The sequence below is a fragment of the Pyxicephalus adspersus genome, chromosome 4 (assembly GCF_032062135.1).
Source record: "Pyxicephalus adspersus chromosome 4, UCB_Pads_2.0, whole genome shotgun sequence".
Lineage (NCBI taxonomy): Eukaryota > Metazoa > Chordata > Amphibia > Anura > Pyxicephalidae > Pyxicephalus > Pyxicephalus adspersus.
In genome coordinates, this window is record NC_092861.1 from 99,987,382 (window position 1) to 100,012,266 (window position 24,885).

A 24,885-nucleotide genomic window follows, 5' to 3' on the forward strand; every position below is an offset into this window, starting at 1 on the left:
GGAAAAAAAGTTACTATCATGTGGGGATTATCAAGTCTATGTAGATTGTCGCAATCGGGAAGTAATTTTTTCATAAAGCTTTTTGTCATGGTTTCAAGGTCCCTGACCACGCTAAACTGCTGCACCAAAATGTCTCATGCAGTGTCTGATTAGTGGGAGGCGTCATCGTTTTAGAGCTAGGCTGGGAAACCTGTGCAGGAACAGATTGCTAACAAGCCTTTCCAGTAGATTTCCTTCCCATGACAGGAGTGCAAATGATCTCTAGTTTGAGATGAGATAAGGCCACTCTTTGCAAATAGTTAAGAGAATAGTGGGATCACAGTACAGTTTTTCCATTGTGCAACATTTGTTCCCTTTATTCAGCCTAAACATATCATTAAGCATTAGCTACTATTATACGTTTAAAGCAAACTTAAAATCAACATTTTTACTTAACATAAATGGATAAACAACCATTACATGTAAAGGGTTTTTAAAGGGTGCAGCACCACCCCTTTATGTCTGGATCACCACTGCAATCAAGACTGAATGGGAGCGCAGAGCCCAATCTTCGGGGGCATTTTTTCCACTAAGAGGAAAGAGATTCCAGGGACTACGTCACCTGATCTCGCATCTGCGTAGGAAGAAGACTGGAAGGGAAGAGAAAAGATAGCGGCACCTGGGACGTGGAGGAATTCTAGAATGACGCAGAATGAGTTTTCTTTAAGTGTACTGACATGCTAATAATGACATAACTTTACTGGTCAGTAAAGGCAAACATTCATAATTATGCAAAAAGGTAGGAACAGAGTAACCAACTGCAACTTCAAGAACTGAATTCACTATTTGCACATCATAGTTCTCCCCAGAGGGTTTTAGCCAGTTGCTCCGCCCGGCTGCTTTGAATACCCCGCCCACCTCTTCTCGGCAACTCTCATCCTCTGCACGAATCACAGTGAGCCTGCTCTGTGCCATCCAGAGGATTGCTGCTGGGATGAGAAGCGAGCACACAGTTCAGGCTTCATGTGAAGGAGACACAGACAGCCCCGCCCCCATCTCATAGCACGAGCTCGGATTTCTATTAAAAAAAAAAATCTACCGGTGAAATGTATCCACTGCTAGAGCTGTGTGTGAAGTCTGCATGTCTTTCTGCATCCTCACAGCTCTCTGTGTACAAACCTCCATATCTCCTAATATGTATGTCACAATGACCTGTAATTTTTAGGGTGTACAGGGGACCATCATAGATACTAGTTACTACAATTTCAGCCCCCCAGCTTTAAAGAATTTCAAGATATGGGGGTCACAAATATAAACAGTTATGAAAATCGAACTTTGGGGTTGCTGTTTCAGAGGAAAGTGCAACTAGGAGTCCTAAATTGAAAATGCAAATTGGGGTCCCCGGAGCCACTAACATAGCAAGGAGCATTGGAGCAAGGAGCAATATATACCTACCTGTCACAAATCTATACCTATGAAACTACTGTCTGCTTCTCTTCTTTGAACCCCAATTTCTCTGAGGTGGGGGTACAAAACTGAAAATATAGGTGCAAGTGGCGGGCACATTCGCTCCTTACAATCTAATTACTATAGCATCATTAGAACATAAAACACTTTGCCCAATAAAATGGGCTTCCCTGCCCTGTTACACATTCCTGTCCACTTAGCTAACATTCTGAACTTCAATTGGGGAATGGGGAGGTGTAAGAAACCAAAAATATAGGTACAAGTGGGGAACATCTGTGACTAACATCCCCTAAAACTTCATCACTATGGCATCATTAGAACAAACTCTGCCCACTGAATTTTATTGAAGTTGAGGTACTGGAAGGTTACAGTCATGTGTAACAAGGAAGTGCTTTTTGATGGACAGTTATTTTTTTAATGTTGTAATGATGCCATGGTGATGAAAGGTGATAGCCACACGTGTCTCCCACTTCCACCTATATTTTCCCTGCACCTCCTAATTCTGGAGAAATTGGGGTTTGAGGTAAGATGCGGACAGATATGTGTCCTAGAGCAGGCAGCACATTTTGCTAGGTATAGATTTATGTTCTCATATTGCCATACTAATTACATTTTAGAAGGGTTTAGCCACAAGTGTCCCCCACTTGCATCTACAGTTTCAGTTTCCTATGCCTCCATGTGTACCTTAAAAATTTCAAGTTAATACAACCAACGGTTTAGGAGATATAAAGGTTTGAACACAGCTTTTACATTCACACAGCTGTCACACTGCGCTGCCGATGACATCATTACACACTGTGGATAAATTTCACAGACAGTGTTTTTATATAGAATATGGACAGTGATGAGAGGGGATCACTGTCTGTCTTGTCCCCATCTGATATCACATGCATGATGCTATTAAAGCATCTCCACATTTTTAACATTATATTTAAGAGTGACTTTCTCTGTTATGTAATGGAAAAATGTTTTTTTGTTTTTAAACTTTTTTGGAGAGGACCTCTCCCTTTCAGTCTTCACTCCCATTTCGGTAAAGGGGAAATCCGCAGCCTCCTGGGATATTTGTGTCACATATCCAAAGAGCCTCTGCAATGCTCCTTGTGTGCATGCACCTTCAGATGCTTTCTTATAATGTAAAAAAAAAAAAAGTGTTCAATCTTATGGATGTGCAGTGCAAGGCAGCAATGGACGTACAAGTGAGCATCAGAGAAAAGGTGGAAGCTGAGCCAGCATGGACCTGCTGGGCTAATTTTGTAAAAGAATCAAGTGGAAAAAAAAATGTTTTCACAAAAGTTCACTTTAACTAAATATAGACACAGGAGCACATCTGAAGTAAGGCTGAATTCACACCGGCAGTAAGGTTACATTTGTCCATTCCTCATGCCAGGAACCGCAAATAAATATAATTATCATACCTGGGAGTTAATCCTAAGAATTACAAGCCCACAATATAAACAAAAATTTCTATGCAAAAAAAATAGGATCACTTTTTGCATCAAAAAATTACAGAATTAGAACGCTAGGGGGGTTAAAGGGGTAAATGTTTTTTGCTGCTAATATGAGCTATGAACTTAGAACACTAGTAGGTTGAGTCACAATACACGGCATAGGACAATTGTGGCAAAATACATAGAATAGAAAAATTGGATATACTAACAGGGCAGGCATTACAAAGTTGTAACAAATCATTGGGAGAAGGTAGAACACTGAAACAATAGGAGGTTACTGATTACCTATGGCATAAACAACTGGGAGCACTATATTTGCCGTGTTTTGCCACAACCCCTTTTTTTACCACCCGGCTACAGCTTCCCACCACCCGGCTGAAAAAAATTTCTGGGGAAAACACTGCACATTACAGTTTTTAGGCAGAAACTTGTATTTCCTGTACTATACACTGCACTATAAAGGAACATACAACTAGTTACAGGCAGGACAGTTTTTTAGCCAGTATATCTAAAATTCTTTTTTAATACATAAACACAATAAAAGCAAGCAGTAAAACTGATTTTAAAATTCAAGGCACAAAAAAAAAATCTGATAAAAAGTATTTTATGGGTAGCTGAACCACTTGTTCAGCAAAACTGTGGGTATTCTACCAGGCACAAAATCCAACTGTTTATCATTAGGTCATAGCACAGCACAAAATGGAGTGGGGGGGGGGGGGGGGGCAAAAAAAAGTTTTAATAAAGGATATTAGTTAAACTGTGAAAAAATGCAAACATAAAATTAACAGATGCATGGTAAAAGGAGGTAAAAGGATATTAAACTGCATGCTTTCCCAATATCGAAGCTACTGGTCCACTTAATAAAAGCCAGTGTTTTTCAATATACATTTTAAATTTGCAAAAACATATTTTCAGGACAGCGATCTAAACATTTTTTTTTTTTTTTTGCTAAACCTTTTTCAATCACTTTTCAGGCAAAGAATAAGGGGTAGACCTCTGAAAGCTATCATAGCAAAAATGTATCATGAGTGCAAAAACAGTAACATGTACTTACAATAATGAATGTCAGTTTTTTGATTTACCAAACAGAAAATTTAAAAAAAAGAAAAAAAAACCTACATTGCGCATATGTGAGGGTGGAAAAGCCCCTTCTGCGCATTCCCAAGATTGAGCATGCACAAAAGAAGTATCCCAAAATCCCCTGGGATATTTGACTCTGGGCTCCCATTCAGTCTTTACAATCGTGGTAGTAGAGACAAAAGGGGAGGGGCATACTCTTCTTTTTTGAAATATAAAGTATTTAGGAAAAACACATATAATATATATATATATATATATATATATATATATATATATATATATATACACACACACACACACACACACACACACACACAAGGGAAATAAAAAAATCTGGTGATTGGTCCTCAAGAGCTATTGCTGCAGGATAATGTTTTATATTTCTTTTCCTAATCATTTACAAACTATACCAGGGTTTGACAAATTTGGACATCAGACCCTGTCAGGAAACTAATTACACATCTGTAACAGAACACCTTTCTGCACTGATTTCCTGAAACCTGGATACAGGAGAAATCTGGACAAAATGCAGAAACCTAAAGCTATGTTCAGATTAGTGGCTAAAAACTGTTTCCCGTACTATGGCCTGGCACCCAGGAGTAGTAACAGGACGTAATCACTAAGCAGTTAGAAGGGGTGCATTTTGTTTCCTAACTTTTAAAATTAAATTGTGTCATTTTTTGTAAAGCTCTGGGACAAAATTTACAAGGTCTTTAAAAATAAAACTATAATATAAAAAAAAAAACACACATCAACACCACAACAGGCAAACACCCGAGAAAGTGAAGTGAAGAAACCCATTCATTCCAACATTAATGTACCACTTGAAACACATCCTAGACAGAATATTAAAGCTTTAAACAAAATGTGTAAAGTGTTGACTTATAATATTGTTTTGTAATTATTTCCTGCAAAAACTGCACAAAATGATCTTTAAAAAAAAAACTATTCCAGGTTTGCTGAAAAACCTAGGTTCTCCCATAATAGTCTAATTTTCACCAGTCTCGGAGAGGTTTAATGAATCAGGCACAATGTAGGGCACATGGTTGGTTACAAATACTTTTCAAAATATTGCTTTATGGGATCTGCCCATTTAGAGCCACAGATACATTTTAGTGCAGGCTCATTCATAAAAGAGGATGCTGCGATACCATACCTGCATACATGTGATAAGTTAGTCTCTCGATGAGCTTCACTACAGTTCCAGCCTTAATGATGGGGATACCAGACTTGGGTTGTACATTTTCCTCAAATAATATATTCTCTTCTAAATCAGGTTCTGCAAACCTGTACACCTTGGGGCTTGGAAGGCGCAACTGTTCTTCTTTTTCCTCCTGTAAAATTGTCCCATCTAACATTCGTTCTAAAGTACTTCTGTACTGTAGGGATATTAAGGCAGCCATCCAGTTATTTTTCTCCTCTGCCGACTTTCCAGCAAAAATAACATTGTTGTCATCCTTTAAGATAATCTCAAAAGCATGTTTATACTCGTTAGTGTCATCCTTGTCATTGATTTGTACCTTTCTCATGAAGAACTTCTCTTTCAACCGATACTCAGCATTGCTGGCACCTGGTAACCTAGGCTGTCCATGATTTGATTTACAACAGATCATTAGGCCATCAAAGAGGAAAATATGTCTTTCATGCTTAGCCCCTACTCGTGTTAGGGCCCCTTCCATGATGAATTCATTGCAGCATTGTCCAATGTCCTTTCCCTCCCATCCATCAATATTTTTCTGAATTTCGTTCATTTTCTTTATTGCCAACTGTTTTCCCTTCATTTGCTGACTATAAAAACGACACGCAGATTCACTGTGGATAGAGTTATAAAAAAAAAAAAAAAAAAAGTCAAGAGTTAACTAATGTATAAACAAGTCAATATATAAATGAAGAACATACATATACTGTATTTTAACACTGTACTCATGACTTTAATTTTGGATGTTCAGCACAATGCTTGTCATGGTGCCACCGGGCATGATGATGGACCCTCCGTGTCACAAGCCCAGTAGGCAAAGACGTGTACAGGGTCTTCTTCAGGGCCTCTAGAGGTGAGGATGTTACGCTGTAGGCAGCTGCCAGGTTGAGGCCACCATGCACGCAGAGGCAGGTGATTGCTGACAGATAGGAAACAGGAGGGGTGCCTGAACATGAGACAGGAGCGTGGTCAAACAAGTCAGAGGTCAGGGCAGGCAGCAAACAGGAATAGTCAAGGGTCAAAGCCAGAGTCAGTACGAAAGAGAATCAGAAACTGGAGATGTAGACAGGAACAGCTGTAACCTAGGAACGGAGCCTAAGGTACTCTGTATAGGGAACTTCCTGTTGTCAGTCACTTCCTTTTACAGGGGAGGTCATGTGGAATGCTGGAGCAGAGGCAGCTCAGGTGGTTTTACACTTCTGCCAGCAGCGGGAGTAATTCTGCGGATTTCTCTGGTTCTATGGGGTAAAGGGGAAGCTCTCAGAGAATCACATGAAGGAGACCAGGAAGTGTCCACTGGACAGGATTCCTGAACAGGACTGCTGCTACTGTTGGCTGCAGAAGAATGTGAGGTGGGTGACACAGATCCCCTGGTCCTGCTGGGATCTGTGACAATGCAATTTAAAAGAAAAATAAACCTCATCCCTTTCATAGATTGAGTAACATGCCCATGTTCCACAGTACAACATTAGGTTTATACAAAAGTTAGGAACCATTATTCCCAGGTGTTGAGAAAAAAAATGTATAATTCAGGAGCTGATGATGTGTTACATTTTAATGCTAGGAGATACTATCAAAGTGAAAGTAAAGGTAAAACACACAACTTCCCCCATTTCCAAATATGTTGCTTTTGTCTATAACAAAGCATCTTTAATATTTATATGTGTTGCTTTGAGCATCCGAAACAGTCACTTGACCACAGAAATCTAGTCACAGGATCCCTTCTCAACAAAACATTCAAAAATTTAAAAAAATAAATTGGGTACTGATTGGCTGGCTGTCCAAGAAGGTTATTCACAGCTCATCCAACTTTTGTTTTTTTTAGGTACTAGTACTAAAAACAGCTAAATGGCTAACTGGGGAAGTAGCTTGGATATTATTTGATCTACAGACATTCTGAACACAGCACTGTTTACAACATTTAGCAATACCGTATCACAGACTGTCTGCCTGAATAATAAAAAGAGGGTATATCAATTCCTTAAAATATCTCACAAATATAAATTTCAACAGTGTTTAGCAGTTATCCTTGGGAAAAAAAAAGTCTGTAATTTTTGGCCATTGGCAATGCATTAAGAATCACATCAACAAAAACTAGAGAATTGGCAGACCTGCTTTCTCTAGTGGCTTAGTAACTGCTGTCTATTAGGGAAAATATTCATATGGGCAAGATGGGTTTAACTGATCAATTGCCATGTTTTTACTCCTGAAAAAAGCTGGTGGTGTCCACTCAGTGTTGACATCTACACTACCAACTAGCATACGTATTTAAAGAATTGAAATGTGCACGATTGAAGAAACAAGTACTTCAAAGCTATATTTTAACAGTTGGATCATACCTGCACATTTCACCTCTAACTTATGCCTGCAGCTTGATGTAGCTTTATGAAACAGGTAAAAGCTATCTAGGAAGCCGTGTCAAATTACATTTCCTTTTTACGGACTGACGGAGAAGATGTGCTCCTTGAGTCACCTGAGCACGGATACATATAAGGCAACAATCTTGGGTCAAAGAAACAATAGAAATACAGATTAAATGTACTTAGCTAAGGTATTTGCTATAGCTTGAATAATTCAAATAACATTGTTTTAAAGTTAACCTATTTCTACACCAAAAAATTTCCAGCAACCTAATAGGTATGAAAGGTAAATATATATAATATATATATATTCCCACTGCATTAACTCAGCTCTGCTGCTGTAAAATGGCTCCAGAAATCTGTGTTAACCTCTTGAGTTCCTCACAGTGCTCTGTGGTTGCTCCTGCTACTTCTCTATCACCACTAAGCATGGAGGACAGGTCTGATTCCCTATTTTTTAAATGGAGCCCTAGGATGTCCAAGGCTTATACAATTCTTATAACATCCTAAAATTAATTAAGTCCTGTGAGATCAATTAAAATCTGGCTCACAATTAAAGTAGATTATTAAAAGGCTTAAATGACCAAATGACCAAAAGCACATTAGAATACCAAAAGACAAAAATTATCAATAGGGTTTTAACTAAAGAGCCAAAGCATCTCCACATTTTAAAATTGCCACACATTTTCTGAATATATGCGTACATTTAAAAAAAAAATATTCATTAAAAGTTAAATGCCTCTAAACAAAAATATATGTATTTTGTATATTTATCAGTACTCCTTACTTAGTAGTATATGGAACAAACCTGTAGGTACTCCATTAGTGAGACTGAGAAGGCTGATTGTGTGAGAGTGACCTGAACTTGTGGATATCGCTAAATATAAAACGTTTTTAAACAATAACAATTGCCTGTCTTTAATGTCACTTCCTTTAAAGACAAAGCTCAGGGACTCCCACCCCCTTGTATTCTCTACATTTTGTTTACACTACTCACCTATAACTAAGTATAGCAAAAATATACCACCTAATTACTTTTAACAGTATTACAAACCCAAAATATTTTTTTTGTGAGCCTGAAAAACTAAAAGAAAAACGGGTACACTAATAATTATATTAATTAAGCTAATTTTATACTGACCTGAGTGTGTGCCAACTAAAAAACTGAAAAAAATTTAAATGAATAAATATACAATATATGTATACACAAGAGCAAGTAGCAACACTCAAAGAGAAAAAAACATATGCTTTTTAATAAATAGTACTAAAAGCAGAATTACAAAACATGGTTTAAAAAAAACCATATTATTTCTATGTGTTTAAAAAAAACAGGGAAATAATGAGGAGATACTAAGGAGTATTTTTTCTACAAATGGCAGAAGGTTCAGAATATTTTTTTTTTACTTTTCTGAATATGATTTAAGATAGAGCACCAAGGGTGCACATTACTGACCTCAAGTTAAGATTTCTCGCTGAGTTCACTTTCACTGTCTGATGACAAGTTTCCTGGTGAATCACTATTGCTTGATTCCACATGTGACTCAAGTGAGCTCAAGGTCAAGGTTGTTGTTTAAGGTGTTCAAATAAAGAAATCAGGAATGATGAAAAGGTCAGGAAAAGTTAAGCAAAGGTCAGATCAAGGTCAGGGCTAATAGTGGACAAATTGTAAATTAGGGCACTAGACAAAGCTGTTTTATGCACTAAAAGATGTTCTTTTACATTTGTTATTTATTGTATTTAACTGTGATCAAGCATTTAAAAGCAGATTACAATGTAATCTGCTTTTAAATCTCCCACTTGGCCATGCCTCCCCAGCGTACCGACGATTCACACATCACACCGAGGATGTGATGCAGAAGTCGGCCGGGTAATACTGAAAAGACCGCTGGATTGAGGGGTGCAGGTAGGAGTTTTTTTTTTCCTAGCCTGACTCGGGGTTACCGCTTTTTGCATGTAAAAATTCCCCCCCGAGTCACACTCGGGAATACCGCCAGGGGGCTAACTGTGCCTGATTGACCTCACATTTGATGATGCCTGCATAGTTCTGTGGCCAACATCAATACCTAGAGCCAGCTACATGATGTTTTAAAGTGTCTTTAATGGTGCAAGTCTATCCACCACTGTAAGGGTACAATCTTTCCACTGGTGATCAATTTAGGAAACTTTTTCCCTCTATATTGACTGCAAAGAAATGGTTTTAGTGGGAGTTTCCCCAAAGTGTTAAAAATTATTTCAAGGGTTACTCAGGGAGTAAACATATAGAGAGGCCAGTACAATGACTAGGACAGCTTTCCGTCATTCATTTTCCCTTGAACATTAGACAAACTAGTCTGGATTTTTATATTTTTTCGATACAATGCTTGTTTTAAAAGGAACACTACAGAAACTATAAAGCAGGGGTGTCCAAGGATGGCTGTGAATGCAGCCTGGAGCAAATTTCTACGATAACATTATGCAGAATATGCATACATACGTCTCCTCTCGTGCACGTATGCTTTTGTGCATGTACCCTCTCGCTATTTGTGCACCACATGTGCGGCTTCCAAAAGGAGAAAGCAGAGCAGAAAAGGTGCTTATCTACCATTAAGAGGTTCCGTTTTAGCCAGGCAAGCACTCCTCCATTTCATCACTACCATCATGTGCTACCCTTTACAATTGCCATAATAGTGCTAAATACTATCCCTAATTTTTTTAAATGCATTTGTGTACATGAGGTGTGGGGCTTCCAATAGCAGCATCTCATCAGCACCTCATACATTATCTACTACCACTTACAATTGCCATAAAAATGCTAAATACCACCCTTATTTTTTTTTTATAGTGCATTTGTGTACGTGAAGTGTGGGGCTTCCAATAGCAGCAACACAGCAGTTAACCTACAGTACTACAACCTATCAATTTGCAAAGGAGAAAAGAGAGCATTTCATTTTTTTTGAGAAAGGCAGGTAAGCATTCCTCTGAGATGCCTTACACGTTGCCAGCCACGCTTTATATTAGGCATAATAAATTTACTCCCTATTTTTTTTCTAGCATGGTTTCCATAACATCTCAAATGAAAACAGAACACAAAAAAAAATTTTTGGATGAAGAAGAGTGTTGAACGAAAAGTGGACAGATGAGTACTTTTTTGTTGAGGACGAACAGTAAGGCGCTCTTGGCTAATTTGTGGAGAATTTGTGCAAGTTTTTAAAGACATTATATGCAAAATAGGGCTTACCTTGTTGCCACCAGCCTGCGGTGTCGGCCGGCTTCTGCGGCCCTGGCGTGTGAACGTTGGGAATGCGAGGCCATGGGATGCAGATGCCGGCTGGGCATGCAACATGAGTGTGTGCAAGCGACTTGTGCTGGGGGGCAGGACCGGCGTGAAATTTAAAATTAGAAGTATTTTTAAATGTCAAATGTACTGCCAGGGACGTTAAAAGGCAACTAAATACAGGGATTTACATAAAGCAGTAAAAAGTATGTAAAGTAAAAAGATTTTCTGTCCATTGTCAATATCTGGAATAATTACTGATGGTGTCAAAGATGGATGTCATGCAAATTGTCATTAAGGGCCAAGGGATTGAATTATCGCTAGTTCCAGGAATTCATTAAAAGTATGGATGCTGACTATGGCGACATCATTTACTTTTGTTAAGTTAAGTAGCCAGGTCAAGGCCAAATGTTCAAAAGGTTTCATGATTTGCAACATGAAAGTCGTTATGTTATCAAAAGCAAAATTTGTTGCCAGAACTTGACAATGAAAACTGGCTTATAGATGTAGCATTTTTAGTGGATTTGACAGCTCATTTCAATAAGTTAAATTTGGGTCTTCAAGGCAAAAACCAACTTAGCAATACAATGTTTCAAACCATAACAGTGTTTCAAATGAAACTGAAACTATGGCAGGATCAAATTAAGGCAAACAATTTTATGCATTTTCACACGGTCACACATAGTCCTGTGAACGGTGAAAAATATGCATCATTGCTCTTTGATTTGACACAAGAATTTTGAAAACTGATTTCAAGATTTTCCTGTGAAAATAACCAATATTTTGGTATATTTGCAACCAGGGCTGCGAAGTCAGTCAGAGACAACTTTGGGTACCTGGAGTCGGAAAAAATGTGCTGACTCCTGATAAATTTAAATTATAATTAAAAAAAATACAGCAAGTTCACATTTCTCATTTCACAAACAATAGTCATACGACGGGGTGCTGAAAAGTTCCTGGCTTTGCCCAGAAAGAAGAGAGACAGAGAATAAATAACAAATTTATTCAACATATTACCCCAAGACTGATGCACTTGGTACAGCGTAGTTGCAGCTTTTCTAGACCGTTCAAAAAAAAGTCCTTTGGTTGGGCCGCAAACCAGCTCTCAGCAGCATCTTTGACGTCAGAAATGTCCTCAAATTGTTGCCCCTTCAGGTGTTTCTTCAAATTTGGGAACAGATAATAGTTCGAAGGGGCCAGGTCAGGTGAGTAGGGGGGATGGTGAACTAATTGGAAACCCAGGGTGTTCAATTTGGCAGCCACAACGTTGGATGTGTGCGCAGGTGCATTGTCCTGCAAAAAAAGGATCCCTTTGGTCAACTTTCTAGGGCATTTCATCTTAATTGCCACCTTCAGCTGGTCCAAGAGGTTAGCATAATACTGTCCGATGATACTAGAGCCCTGAGGTAGGTAGTCCACCAACAGAATACCGTCTTTGTCCCAGAAAACGGACGCCATTACTATTTTGGATGATTTCTGGGTTTGGAACTTCTTTGGCAGCTGCGACCCGCTGTGGCGCTATTCCTTAGACTGTGCCCTGGTTTCAGGATCATAGATGTGGAGCCAGGTTTCATCCTCAGTCACTAACCTAGCCAAAAGGTCCTGTGCAGCTTCAAAATGGGCCAAAATGGCTTTGAATGCTTCGACTCGTTCCTTCTTCTGATCACTGCTCAAACATTTCAGCACCCTCTTCGCTGAAAGCTTGCGCATGTCTAGGATAGTGGTGATAACAAACCCAACACGCTCCCGTGAGATGTCAAGTATCTGGGCTATCTTTTTTGCGGATATTGGCCGGTCCACAATAATCAGCTCATGGACAGCATCGCAGGTTGCCGGGTCAGTTGAGGTTGAGGGGCGCCCACAGCGCGGCTCATCTTCAGCAGTGAAATGCCCAGTCTTCAAAAGAGATATCCAGGTTGTGACAGTGCTGTAGGAAGGACACTTCTACTCCAGATTTGTGACATCTCAGTGTGAATATCCTTTGCCGACTTTCCCTGGAGAAACAAAAACGTAATGACGGCCCGTAACTCCAACGACCGGAAACTTGCTTGTGCCTCTGAAATCACAGCTTCTCACTAAAAGAAAAAACAGTTTTAAGAATCGCAAACACATGATATTTGCAGTTACGCACTAAGATATTAGGCTGTCATATGCCCCCACACTCATTTCTCTCTGTTTTACTTGGGAGGGGGAAAAGCCAGGAACTTCTCTGGCACCCCCACGTAATTAAGTACTTCTCTGATGTAAGAATAACACCCAGTGCATAGTTGTATTTCCACTAGTGTGAAGTTCATCTGAGTTATTATACAACCTGATATTAACATTACTGTAATCTGGATTATGTACATTACAAAAAGTGTTTTCATTTTATTTCAGATATAATGTGTTTAAGTTCATTTGAGTGTAAACAAGTGTAATGATATAGGTGTAGGTGAGTGCTATGGCCTGATGTGTGTTCAGGTGTCCTGTCTGCACTTTCCATATAAGCTCCCATCCAGGGCTGAACTTTAACTCCCTTTTGCACAGCACCTAATACTAGGAAGTTAGTTAAGTGGATGCACGCACATGTCAATTATTTTGCTAATAATGTTAGGTTTGCTGATGAAAATAATAAAACAATAACGCCAACCTTGGGAGTAGAGGACACCCAGGCACATCACACCAGTGACTATCTTCAGAAGTTAGTGGAGGATGTTTTAGAAGATTGTGAAATTAAAAAGGAACAGATTCTATGTATTGTGACAGAAAATGTTCCTAATATGTTGAGCACAATTGAGAAAATGAATAAAGTAGATGAGGAAAGTGACAGACGGATATTAAAGGAAGACAGTTATGCAAGTATTGGAGAAAGTGAAAGCGAAGAGAATAGTGGCATTTTGGATAACAATGTTGAAGGAGCATCTAAGCGTACTACTTTTCAACATATGTGTTGTGCTGTTCATACTCTGCAAATAGCAATAAGAGATGGATTGAAAGATCGTCATGCAGCTACTCTAATTGGCAAATTGAGGCAAGTAACTGTTGCAGCCAGGGCCCCTAAAACAGATGCCATTTTGAAAAGGAGCCATTTTGGATCAAACAACACACTGGGGAAGCATTTGCGCTTGAACTAAAAAACTTTCTTGAAGAATTGGACAATGAAAATTTTTTATTAACTGAAAGCCAATGGACACAAGTAAAAGTACTGGAAAATCTACTTTCTAACCCCTTTACTGTCACCAAGTTTGCAGTCCGAAGATTTAACACCTGGTAAATTGTTCTTAAAAAGGAAGAGCTTGATATTTTGCCTGAACAAAAGTGGAGGGTTAATAGCTGATGGCATTGTATCTTCAATGATGAAAAGGGAGAATCTCTTACTGGATAATCAATTTTTGTTAGCTGCTATTTATGTTGATCCAATGAGCCCAATTTTGTTGAGTGATGACCAGACTGATACTGTAAAAAAGGCCCTCTATGATGTAGCAGTCCGCATGGAGTGATTACTACCTGAAACACCACCACTGGATGAAGCTATAATCACTAGTAACTCGGGATCATTCTCTTCAAATGAAGTATTAGACTTTGATTCCTACTTGGACAAAATGGAACTTTCAACAGTGAAGCGACGTCGCATATGTGCGAAAGATAAACAAGAAACCAGAAAATGTCAAAATAAAGAGATTCCAGCATGAGTTTTTTAAAGAATTAAAAGAAGTAGAAAAGTATGATCGCTCATCAAAACTGACTAGAAAAAGCCATCCTTGTTTATCCCGAAATTATTACTGATGTGGCTAGAACCGTAACAGCAATGCCACCGATCCAAGTCATAATAAAGAGCTTCTATGAAAGAGCATTTGGCAGAAGCAATTCTGTTTCCCAGAACACTACATTGAGTTAGTTTTGGATTGCATTTAACAGCTATTCCACTTCCCAACTATATTCCAAGTTTAATATATTAACTGTTTTAGGTTTTCAAGCTTTTGTTTATGTTCATGTAGTTAAGCTATGTTTTTGATTTAAAACTACCAAAGAATGTGATTCATATTTTTAAACTGGTAAAGTTCATGTTCCCGATTTTTATGCATGCTACGCTACTTTATAGCAACTTGATAAAAACCATAAAAAAACATTATTGTTTTAGTTTTTTTACCTTTTGTTTAAACTGGCCAATACAGTGGAGCATCAGCTTCCTAGCCAGTAGTTCTGTGGTTAAATGGCATGTATGTTGCCTTCCTTCAATCAACTTGGAAAATACATTAGCATATTACAGGGTTTCTCATTTTATCTTCATACTTTTGCATTTGAACTTCACACTTTTGCAACCAAACTCGCAAAATAAAAATTTCTCCCTTGTCAAAAAATTATTTTGCATTCAAACTTTAACAAAAAATTTAGACCCCCTAATTATTCATAAATCAATACATTGATTATAAAAATAAATATAACAATATTTTTACCATAAACGCTTTTCTCAAGAAACAATAAATAAAAATATGTAATAATTAATTAAATGATTTATTAATCATTCTCCTCTTAGGTATTTAGGCAAAAAGCTAAACATTTTTGTATAATTTTTTGAGCAATCTCGCTTGCTTATTGTTAAAAATACACTACTGATGCTTTCTAGAAAGGCAACCGAATTAATTAACCTATTTCTTCTATTACTTCTTTACGTATAGAGAACATGTTCTCAACAGGAATAATTTTCCCCACTATTAGCCCTGACCTTGATCCGACCTTTGGATGGCTTTTAAATCACTTCCTGAATGTATCATTTCATCACTTTGTCTTTGACCTTGATGGTTCCTGACTGATTGCTGGAGACCACATCGCTGTTTTGGAGGAATTTGAAAGCAGCGTCAGCGGTTTGGTGTCCCTTGTGGAATCGAGCGATCTGCTATCTGGGAGGCATCACTTCCATTCAGATAACTGCCACTGTTTGACGTTCTGCAATACTTAATTCTCTGGCCATAAGGCTAAGTGCAATACTAAATATAAAGCTAATAACTTTGAAGATAAAAAGATGAATATTATTTTTATATAAATCCCTGAAATAAAGATACTTATTTGTAAAATTATATCAAGTAAACAACATAATTGACAAATCATCAATTAATTTTCATATATTTTTATTCATGTTTCTTTTATGGTAAAAAAATTGTGTCATATTTAATTTTATAATACTCCTATTGATTTATGAACAATTTAGGGGGGGGGTCTAATTTTTTTGTGAAGTTAGAATGCAAAAGTGTGAAGATAAAATGAAAAACCCTATAAATACAGAGGAGTAGGAGTCAGGGAGTCGGAGAGTCAGAGTCGAAGGATTTATCTACTTACTCCACAGCCCTGTTTCCAACTCCATTTTCAGTCGATATAAACATGTTACCTGCCAATTTTCAGATGGAATAGATGCATAGAGCTGCAATCTCATATTGAACTTAGGGAAAAATTTGATCATGTTTCTTTACTGGACTTTTATAGGTCCTATCTTCCCAGAGAAAAATACCCCAAACTTCATCATGCCTTATTCATGTCATCACTTTTTGGCAGCACATACATTTTTGAGCAACTATTTTCAAGAATAAAGCACGCTAAGAGTAACATTAGAACCAAAATATCTGATGATCACCTTGAGATCTCACTGAGAATTGAAACTAATTCTATTGAACCGGATATTAGTAAGTTGGTTTCTCAAACACAATATCAAAAATCAAATGTTTCCCTCTTCTTTCCCTCTGTTTTCTTTTACAATTACAACACGAAGTTACATTTACGAATAGATATGTACTAACTGATGGCATACAGGGGACCTGCACAACCTTTTCTTTTGCTCATCACATCGCATTTGCATTTGTGAAATTCATATGTGTCCCCGTGGTATAAAGCATTAGCGACTATACACCAATGCACAACAAAAATGTTAAGGACACAAAAAAGCCATGTCATGTACAGTTCTTCAATACCTAAGTCGTCTCTTTGCCAGGCTCTTAGAACATATCCTTTCCATACTGCTCTGAAGGTTGAGTAAAGCAGTGATAGATTGCTTCAAACATTCTTTGTCTTCTTCGTCCTCACTTTTTTCTTCTAATTGCTGCAATAAGGAATAAACAATGATTTAAACATAAACTATGCAATTTTTAACTCCATGTATCTAAAGACTTTTTTTTTTTTTAATCAGAGTAGCGAGACATTGGAATTACTGTCAAGTTTTTACTGTCGTCTGTGTCCTTTTTACAGAGATTCGCCTTTTCTAATCCGATATTTTTAGCTGCCACTAGAAATAGAACGGAGGGAAACAAAACTTCCAATCATGACATTAAACTTTTCACAAGAAGATGAAATCTCTTTTATCATAAACAAGCTCTACAATAATAAAAAGCCTGATGCCGAACTCAGGCATTTTGCAGAATAAATATTTTCAGTGTGCTAAAAGGAGATAGATTCTGAGGACTGGACTAAAGCTCTGATTTGGTATCATGAACGCTGAAAAAGAAATATATTAGCTGGTTGTGTGTGAAAAGGCAAGGGGGAGTGGCGGCTGTACAGAGAAAGTCAATTACTTAGTCCAGTGCATCCAGAATTCTGAAGCTACTTGGATGCACTTTTGATGTCCTTAGGATAAGGTTACAATTAAGTCCATAAATATTTGGACAGAGACAACTTTTTTCTAATTTTGGTTCTGTACATTACCACAATTAATTTTAAATGAAACAACTCAGATGCAGTTGAACTGCAGACTTTCCTGCTTTTGAATGCTCTGCCAGGCCTTTACTGCAACAGCTTTCAGTTGCTGTTTAATTGTGGGCCTTTCTGTCTGAAGTTTAGTCTTTAACAAGTGAAATGCATGCTCAACTGGGTTCAGATCAAGTCAGTCAGTGACTGACTTGGCCATTCAAGAATATTCCACATCTTTGCTTTAATTACCTCCTGGGTTGCTTTGGCTGTGTGTTTTGGGTCATTGTCCATCTGTATGAAAAGCCTCTGTATGAAAATCAATTTGACTGCATTTAGCTGGATTTGAGCAGACGGTATGTCTCTGAACACCTCACAATTTACTTGGCTGCTTCTGTCCTTTGTCATATCATCGATAAACACTAGTGCCCCAGTGGCACTGGCAGCCATGCACACCCAAGCCAGAACTGTGCTGGCTTTTTTAGATGTTTTTGAGCAAAGTCCAATCTAGCCTTTCTGTTCTTATGAGTGGCTTGCACCTTTCATTGCACCCTCTCTGATAACTTTAATGCAGTCTTCTCTTTATGATAGACTTGGATATCGATACACCTACTTCCTGGAGAGTGTTGTTCACTTGGTTGGCTGTTGTGAAGGGGTTTCTCTTCACCATGGAAATGATTCTGCAATCATCCACCACTGTTGTCGTCCGCGGACGTCCAGGTCTTTTGGCGTTGCTAATGCTTTGTTTCTTTCTCATGATGTAGCAAACTGTAGATTTTACCCCTCCTAATATTGTAGCAATTTCTCTGATGAGTTTTTTCTGTTTTTGCAGCTTAATGATGGGTTGTTGTATCTGCATAGAGAGCTCCATTGACCGCATGTTGTCTGTTCACAGCAAAATCTTCCACATACAAGCACCCCCCCCCCAAAATCAACGCCAACGCCTTTCATCTGCCCTATTGATAGTGACATAACGAAGGAATTGCCCACACCAGCCCATGAAAAAGCCTTGCGTCAATTGCCCAATTACTTTTGGGAGCGCCTAAAATGAAGTGATTGTGTAAAAAAAAAGGCTTTAGTTCCTCACATTTTTATGCAATCTTTTTGTTAAACCCACTGAATTAAAGCTGAGTCTGCAGTTCAACTGTATCTGAGTTGTTTCTTTTAAAATTGTGGTAATGTACAGAACAAAAATTAGAAAAATGTTGTCTCTGTCCAAATATTTGTGGACCTAACTGTACACTTAGGCATATTGTGCTGCATGTATTTAGTCTGCTTTAAAAACATAAATAATAATAACTTTAGAAACTTGTTGAAATATTAAAAAAATATTGGATTTTTTGTAAAGTATTATTGAAAATATGAAAGACATACTAAAAAATACACAATAAATCATTGAAATTGATAAATTATAATTTACTGACTGATAAATAACTGCTAAAACTCTCCCTTACCTTAACAAATTCAAAGTAGTGCAGGCAGTAGTAAACAGGAGCTAGAAGTAGCCGAGGCAAAACATATTGCACAGCTTCTTTAAAACCTTCACCAATAGACTGAAAGTAATTTAGAGAAAAATCATTTGAACACTGAAAAAAACTTTGCTCATACCATATAAAACTGAATGACTACATTTAAAGAATGCATATTAAATGACAGCTTTTAACAAGCAGTACAAACTAAAGGTATAGAGACAACCTAAAAGACAATCCCCAATTCCCTCACAGGCACAAACATCCTCTCACTAAATTGTGTAAACACTTATTGTGTAAAACATTAAGTATCCCCATAGAAATATGCATTGTGTTTTAAATTTAAAGCAGACTTTGTAGGTCTGCTTTTTTAATGATCTTGCAGGAGAGCATTCCAACACAGTACAAAATTTCCTTTTGTAAGATATGAGCAGTTTTGGGTGGTATCAACCTTACCAATAACTAGTGGTAAGGTAAATACTTTTTTTTTCAGTTTATTGCAGAATTTTAACAAAGCCAAAGGCCCACATTACCGAGTGGACCTTGCTATTTAAGTGCAAGGTCAGGATATCAGAAGAAAAAAAAAAGTTTTACTACAAAATCCATAATATAAATACAGTAAACTAAGCAACAGATTACAATAATTTATCAAAAAAGATGTTTTAATTTTAAAAAAATGTAATGTATGTAATTATTTAGAAGTATAGTTGTGTTTAAAATAAGTAGTGCTTAAAAAAGTGAATAAAGCTCAAAATCCTTATAATAGTTTTTATTTCCATACACACAAATGTATTGGGAACACGGTACATTCTATTCCAAATTAAAACAAAGTAAAATGTATCCAGTTTGTGTTATTCCTTTACAGAAAGTGAAGACAATGGAATATTAAAAAATAGCAGTGTTTGCATTCTTTTTTACAAACTCAAAACATTTACTGCATAAATTTAAAAAACGTTTCTAAATTTTCCATTCATTTAAATTATGAATATTTATTTGTATAACCACTGTTTCTGAGAACTGCTGCACATCTGTGTTGATTGGAGTCAACCAAACTGCTGCACAACTGTGTTGTGTGGAGTCAACCAAGAAATACATAATCCTTCTGTATTTCTTGGTTTTGCTTCAGAAACATTGATCCATGATGTCTGGTATGTGATAAATATGCCCAACACCATAGTTACATAGTTAGTTAGGTTGCAAAAAAGAGAAGTTCATCAAGTTCAACCTTGAGGGGGAGGGGGACATATCCAAGATAAAATCCTATAGATATAGTTGATCCAGAGAAAGGGGAATAAAAAGTCTGACAAACTGTCTGTGGCCCCTAGACATAAAAAGAATAGTCTCGCTTTCCACAAAATGTTGCGTCATTTCACTTTATGTCAGTCAGTGTGTTCTTTGGCAAACTGTACTCTCTTTAGCACTTTTTCTTTAACATTGGGGTTTACACAGGGCTTCTTGCCAATAGCTTGGCTTTACATAGGAGTCTTCTAATTTTAACAGTATTCACAAATAAGTTTAGATCTTCTTTGATCTTCCTGAAGCTCATTCAGCTTCATTCCTGAGAAATCATTGCAAAGTCTTTGACATTTTGGCTATTCTTCTATCAGTTTGAATGGTAGTTTTCTATTTTCTTTCAGGTTTTGTAGTCCACTTTTAAGTATTTTAGACCATTTTAGCCATTTTATTATTTTCTGCACTTTCTATGTTTTCTCATCTCCGATCAACTAATTTAATCAAAATACACTGTTCTTCTGAACAGTGTCAGGAACAACCCTTTTTACTCCAATTTTCAAAGAGAAATGCACTAAACCGGCATGTACATTTGCTCCCTTCCTGCCTTAAATAAGGGCTGTAATTGACACCTGTTTTTTCAAAGAATGAGTGACCTCACACTAATATTTTAAACAGCCCAACATTCATTGTCTATAAAGGAAAAACAAACATTTGGATACATTTTCTTTCGTTCATTCTTTATGTTTTGATTTGGAATAGAATGTGCAGTGTTCCCAGTGCATTTGTGTGTATGGAAATAAAAGCCATTATAAGGATTTTGAGCTTTATTCATTTTTCTTTTTAACACACTGCTATTATTTTGAACACAACTATAATTTAACTACTTATATAGTAAAAATCTGTTTCCAGTATGTACCAATTATAACAATTATGACTATTACATACACCTGCTGAAATGTCTACTACCTAGTATACGTTGGTAAACCTAAATATACAGTTAGGTTCATAAATATTTGGACATAGACAATTTTTTTCTAATTTTGGTTCTGTACATTATCACAATTAATTTTAAATGAAACAACTCAGATGCAGCTCAAATGCAGACTTTCAGCTTTAGTTCAGTGGGTTGAACTAAAAGACTGCATAAAAATGTGAGGAACTGAAAAGCTGAAAATAAAATAAAATGTAAAAATGTAATGACAGCCTGTAGTCTTGAACACATGGACATCCCCAGATGCTGGGTTTCCTCCTTTTGAATGATCTGCCAGGCCTTTACTGCAACAGCTTTCAGTTGCTGTTTGATTGTGGGCCTTTCTGTCCGAAGTTTAGTCTTTAACAAGTGAAATGCATGCTCAATTGGGTTCAGATCAGGTGACTGACTTGGCCATTCAAGAATATTCCACTTCTGTGCTTTAATTACTGAAAGGGTCTGAGACACTCCATTTTGTTGCCTGAGACACTCCATTTTGTTTCAGTTTTTAGTTATGAGAGCTTAGTTGTGAGAACTAAATGTGTTCTTTGGTTGTTTAGACTATATATGTATAAACCTGATGTTCTGCCAAGATGAGTGTCCTTGTTAATTCTGCTAAACTCAGATAATGTCAATTGTTTATTAATAACAAGGTGTTTTGTATGTGTCTGAAATTATGTCGCTAAATAATCTCATTTAGGATACATATATATTAGTGAATTTCCATTCCATTCTAATAAATGAGCATGCACAACGGCATATTGTTATGGTATATAAACTAATGTTTGTTATAATAAAGTTGAAGATTGCTTGATACCATACGAGTGTATGCGTTGTTGACTAATTCTTCCCAGGCGCCTGTTCTGATGCACTGAGAGACACTGGGATGGTGAGAGATCACAGAGGAATAGAGCCAAGAAACCTGCAGATCCTTTCAGCTGGGGGCTCGTAAGCCGGGATAGAGCACACAGAACTTTCGGTGAGTACGGGAATTCCTCCCTAACGGGTTGGGAACTTTTTCGTTTCTTTCCGAATAATTTCTGTTGCTTCTATCTTGAATCCTTTTAGTAATAGATAAAGAAAGGAGAAGAGAAGTGCTAATTAACTATCTTTGGAGAAGATAGGGACTATCTTTGGGGAAGATAGGTCTTAATATAGGACTAATTGTGTAAGTCCTTACATGTAGATTTGTGCACGTCTACAAGAGATTCTTAGGAGAAGAATCAGTATAGCACATTTTTGAGTTGTGATGTTACACACATCCCAGTGTCTCTTATGGTCATATCCACTTTCACTTTTGTCTGTCTCAGTGTTTCTGTCTCAGTGTTTGTGAATATAACGGCTGTTGTTTTTCTCTGCTTTCTCTCCTCTATCACGTAGAAGTATAAGATAATTTGTTTGTATGACACAAGTGTCCGGGTGGTAAGTGTACGGACCAGGGTCATTGAAGGTTGTGTCAACAAGGTGTAAGACGCACCACCTCCTCGGCTAGGTCTTATTGATCGTTGACCCGAGACAGGTGAAAGCACAGTGACACCGAGTTGGGTGCCTATGTCATGTTATGTAGGATGTTACGTGTTATTTGTTGTGTAGGATTATTATTCGAAAGGAGATAGGGGGATATAATTAGGGTTCCTCCTTGCTGTGAACTGCCAAGACAGAGTACATACTATTCTAAGATCTTTTCTTATCCTACCTAGTTAACGTTATAAACCCAGGACAGGTTATGAGCTTGGGTTAGTTAGTGACACCCCTAATGTTTTTATTTTTAGTTAACCTCCTTGCCGTTAAGCCCGACCTTCGTACGGGCTCAAAAAAGTTGCTCTTTTCGTTAAGCCCGAGATTTTCCGTACATTAAAATCCCCACTTACCCAGGTAAGTGGGGATTTTAATGTAGGGAAAATCTCGGTCCCCCTGTGCTCATCCAGCGTCGGGTTCGTGTTCCAGCGTCGTCCTCCGTCGATCGTCGTCCGTCGGTCTCCGTTTCCAGCGTCGGGTGCCTTCTCATATACCAGCGGGACCAGGTAAGAAGCCAGCCGGCATCTTGTGCTCCGCTGGCCGGCCGGCGGAACACAAGATGCCGGCCGGTTTCTTACCTGGTCCCGCTGATCATCCAGCGTCGTTCTCGTTCCAGCGCCGGGTGATCTCTGAAACAAGAAGCCGGCCGGCGGAGGAAAAAAGCTGGCCAGCTTCTTGTGCGTGCGTGCGTGATGACGTCGGCGCGTGTGCGGGAAATTCAAATAGAAACTCATTCATTCATTTTGTATTGGATTCAATACAAACTCCTGTATTCAATCCAATACAAAATAATTCAAATAAATACAAAGTGTGTAATTGGTAAATTCAAACTGTCATTTTGTATTGGATTGGATACAAACTCCCGTATCCAATCCAATACAAAAAATTAAAAAAAATAAAATAAAAGTAAATAACTTGGAAATTCAAATTTATATTTTGTATTTGATTGGATACAAACTTGCGTATCCAATCCAATACAAAATATTATAAAATGAATACAAAGTACATAACTGGTAAATTCAAACGCTCATTTTGTATTGGATTGAATACAAACTCCTGTATCCAATCCAATACAAAAAAATAAAAGTAAATAACTTGGAAATTCAAATTCTTATTTTGTATTGAATTGGATACAAACTCCCGTATCCAATCAATACAAAATAATTCAAAACAAACCCCAATAAATACAGAATCAAAGTTTTAAAAATTGCCACTTATTCCCTGGATGGCTAGTGTGTAACACTGTGTCTTATCTTACCTTTGCTGATCTTCGCCTAATTTTGACCATTTGCTGCCTGCTTTGACCTCTGCCTGGACTCCCACATCTCTGCCTGCCGCCTGCCCTGACCTCTGCCTGGACTCTGACATCTCCGCCTGCTTTGACCTCTGCTTGGACTCTGACATCTCTGCCTGGACCTGGACATCACCGCCTGCCTGACCCCCCCCTGCCATGGCTTCAAGCTTTGTTTATGTAGTCATGTTTAAGCTGATTTTTGTGTTTTTCCTTTAATTTTATTAAAAGTATTTTTTTTTTTAAATGATTGTGTGTTTCAAACATTTTTTATATTCATAATATCTACTAGAACCCCTGTTCAGACATATTTCTGTAAGTTACAGGTCTACAATTTAAAAAAAAAATTTCATGAAAAACAGTGGATCACTTCTGGTACAGAAATCTAGACCTCAGTGTAACGCTCAGGAGGTTAAAAATACTATGAGTCCAGGACTATAGGTAATGAGCCTAGAACTTTGAATAACTGAGGCTACTTCTAAAACACATAAGCTAGTAGTTACTAGAACTGATAGATAAAGTGAACACTAACAGCACACAATAACTGTGTTCTCTGTCTTGGTCGGTCTCTTCTTCAAACATGGGTCAGAATAAGACAAAAATGCCTTCCCCTAAGGTAGGAGAAACATGTGAGGATTATGTTGCCCTGGTATGTGGAACAGAACTTTCAGTCACCTTGAATGCTGACCCCAGTGTAGCTTCTGGTATGCCTCTCAGCCGTATATTATTCCGTCTTCCTCTATTCTCTTGGTCATCTATTCCAAGTGCTAATGATGATAGAAAGGAATGTAGCTGCACTAGTGAATGCTCCAAGGCTGTAATTCTTGAATCTGTGTGTGATGTAGTTGATCCTAGTGCAGTCACCCTTGTATACACTTTAGTGATCTGATGCTGAAGGGATTCTGTTTTTCCCTAAAGGAAAATTTGTGTGACTAAAGACTCAAAATCCTCCTTACTTGGCAGAAACT

General features: G+C 37.7%; 1 protein-coding gene across 5 annotated transcripts in view; it reads right to left on the reverse strand.

Moving 5' to 3' along the window:
- Positions 1-24,885, reverse strand: part of SOS1 (SOS Ras/Rac guanine nucleotide exchange factor 1) — a 221,379-nt gene that overhangs the window by 70,895 nt on the left and 125,599 nt on the right. For 4 of the 5 annotated variants that reach the window (XM_072409143.1, XM_072409142.1, XM_072409141.1 and 1 more), the window contains 3 exons: positions 18,891-18,989; positions 16,728-16,855; positions 5,131-5,786 (listed from right to left, as the gene is read on the reverse strand). In XM_072409143.1, the coding sequence (XP_072265244.1) occupies positions 5,131-5,786; positions 16,728-16,855; positions 18,891-18,989 (883 nt within the window). The remainder of the gene's footprint in view (positions 1-5,130; positions 5,787-16,727; positions 16,856-18,890; positions 18,990-24,885) is intronic. The other variant, XM_072409140.1, reaches the window with a different exon arrangement.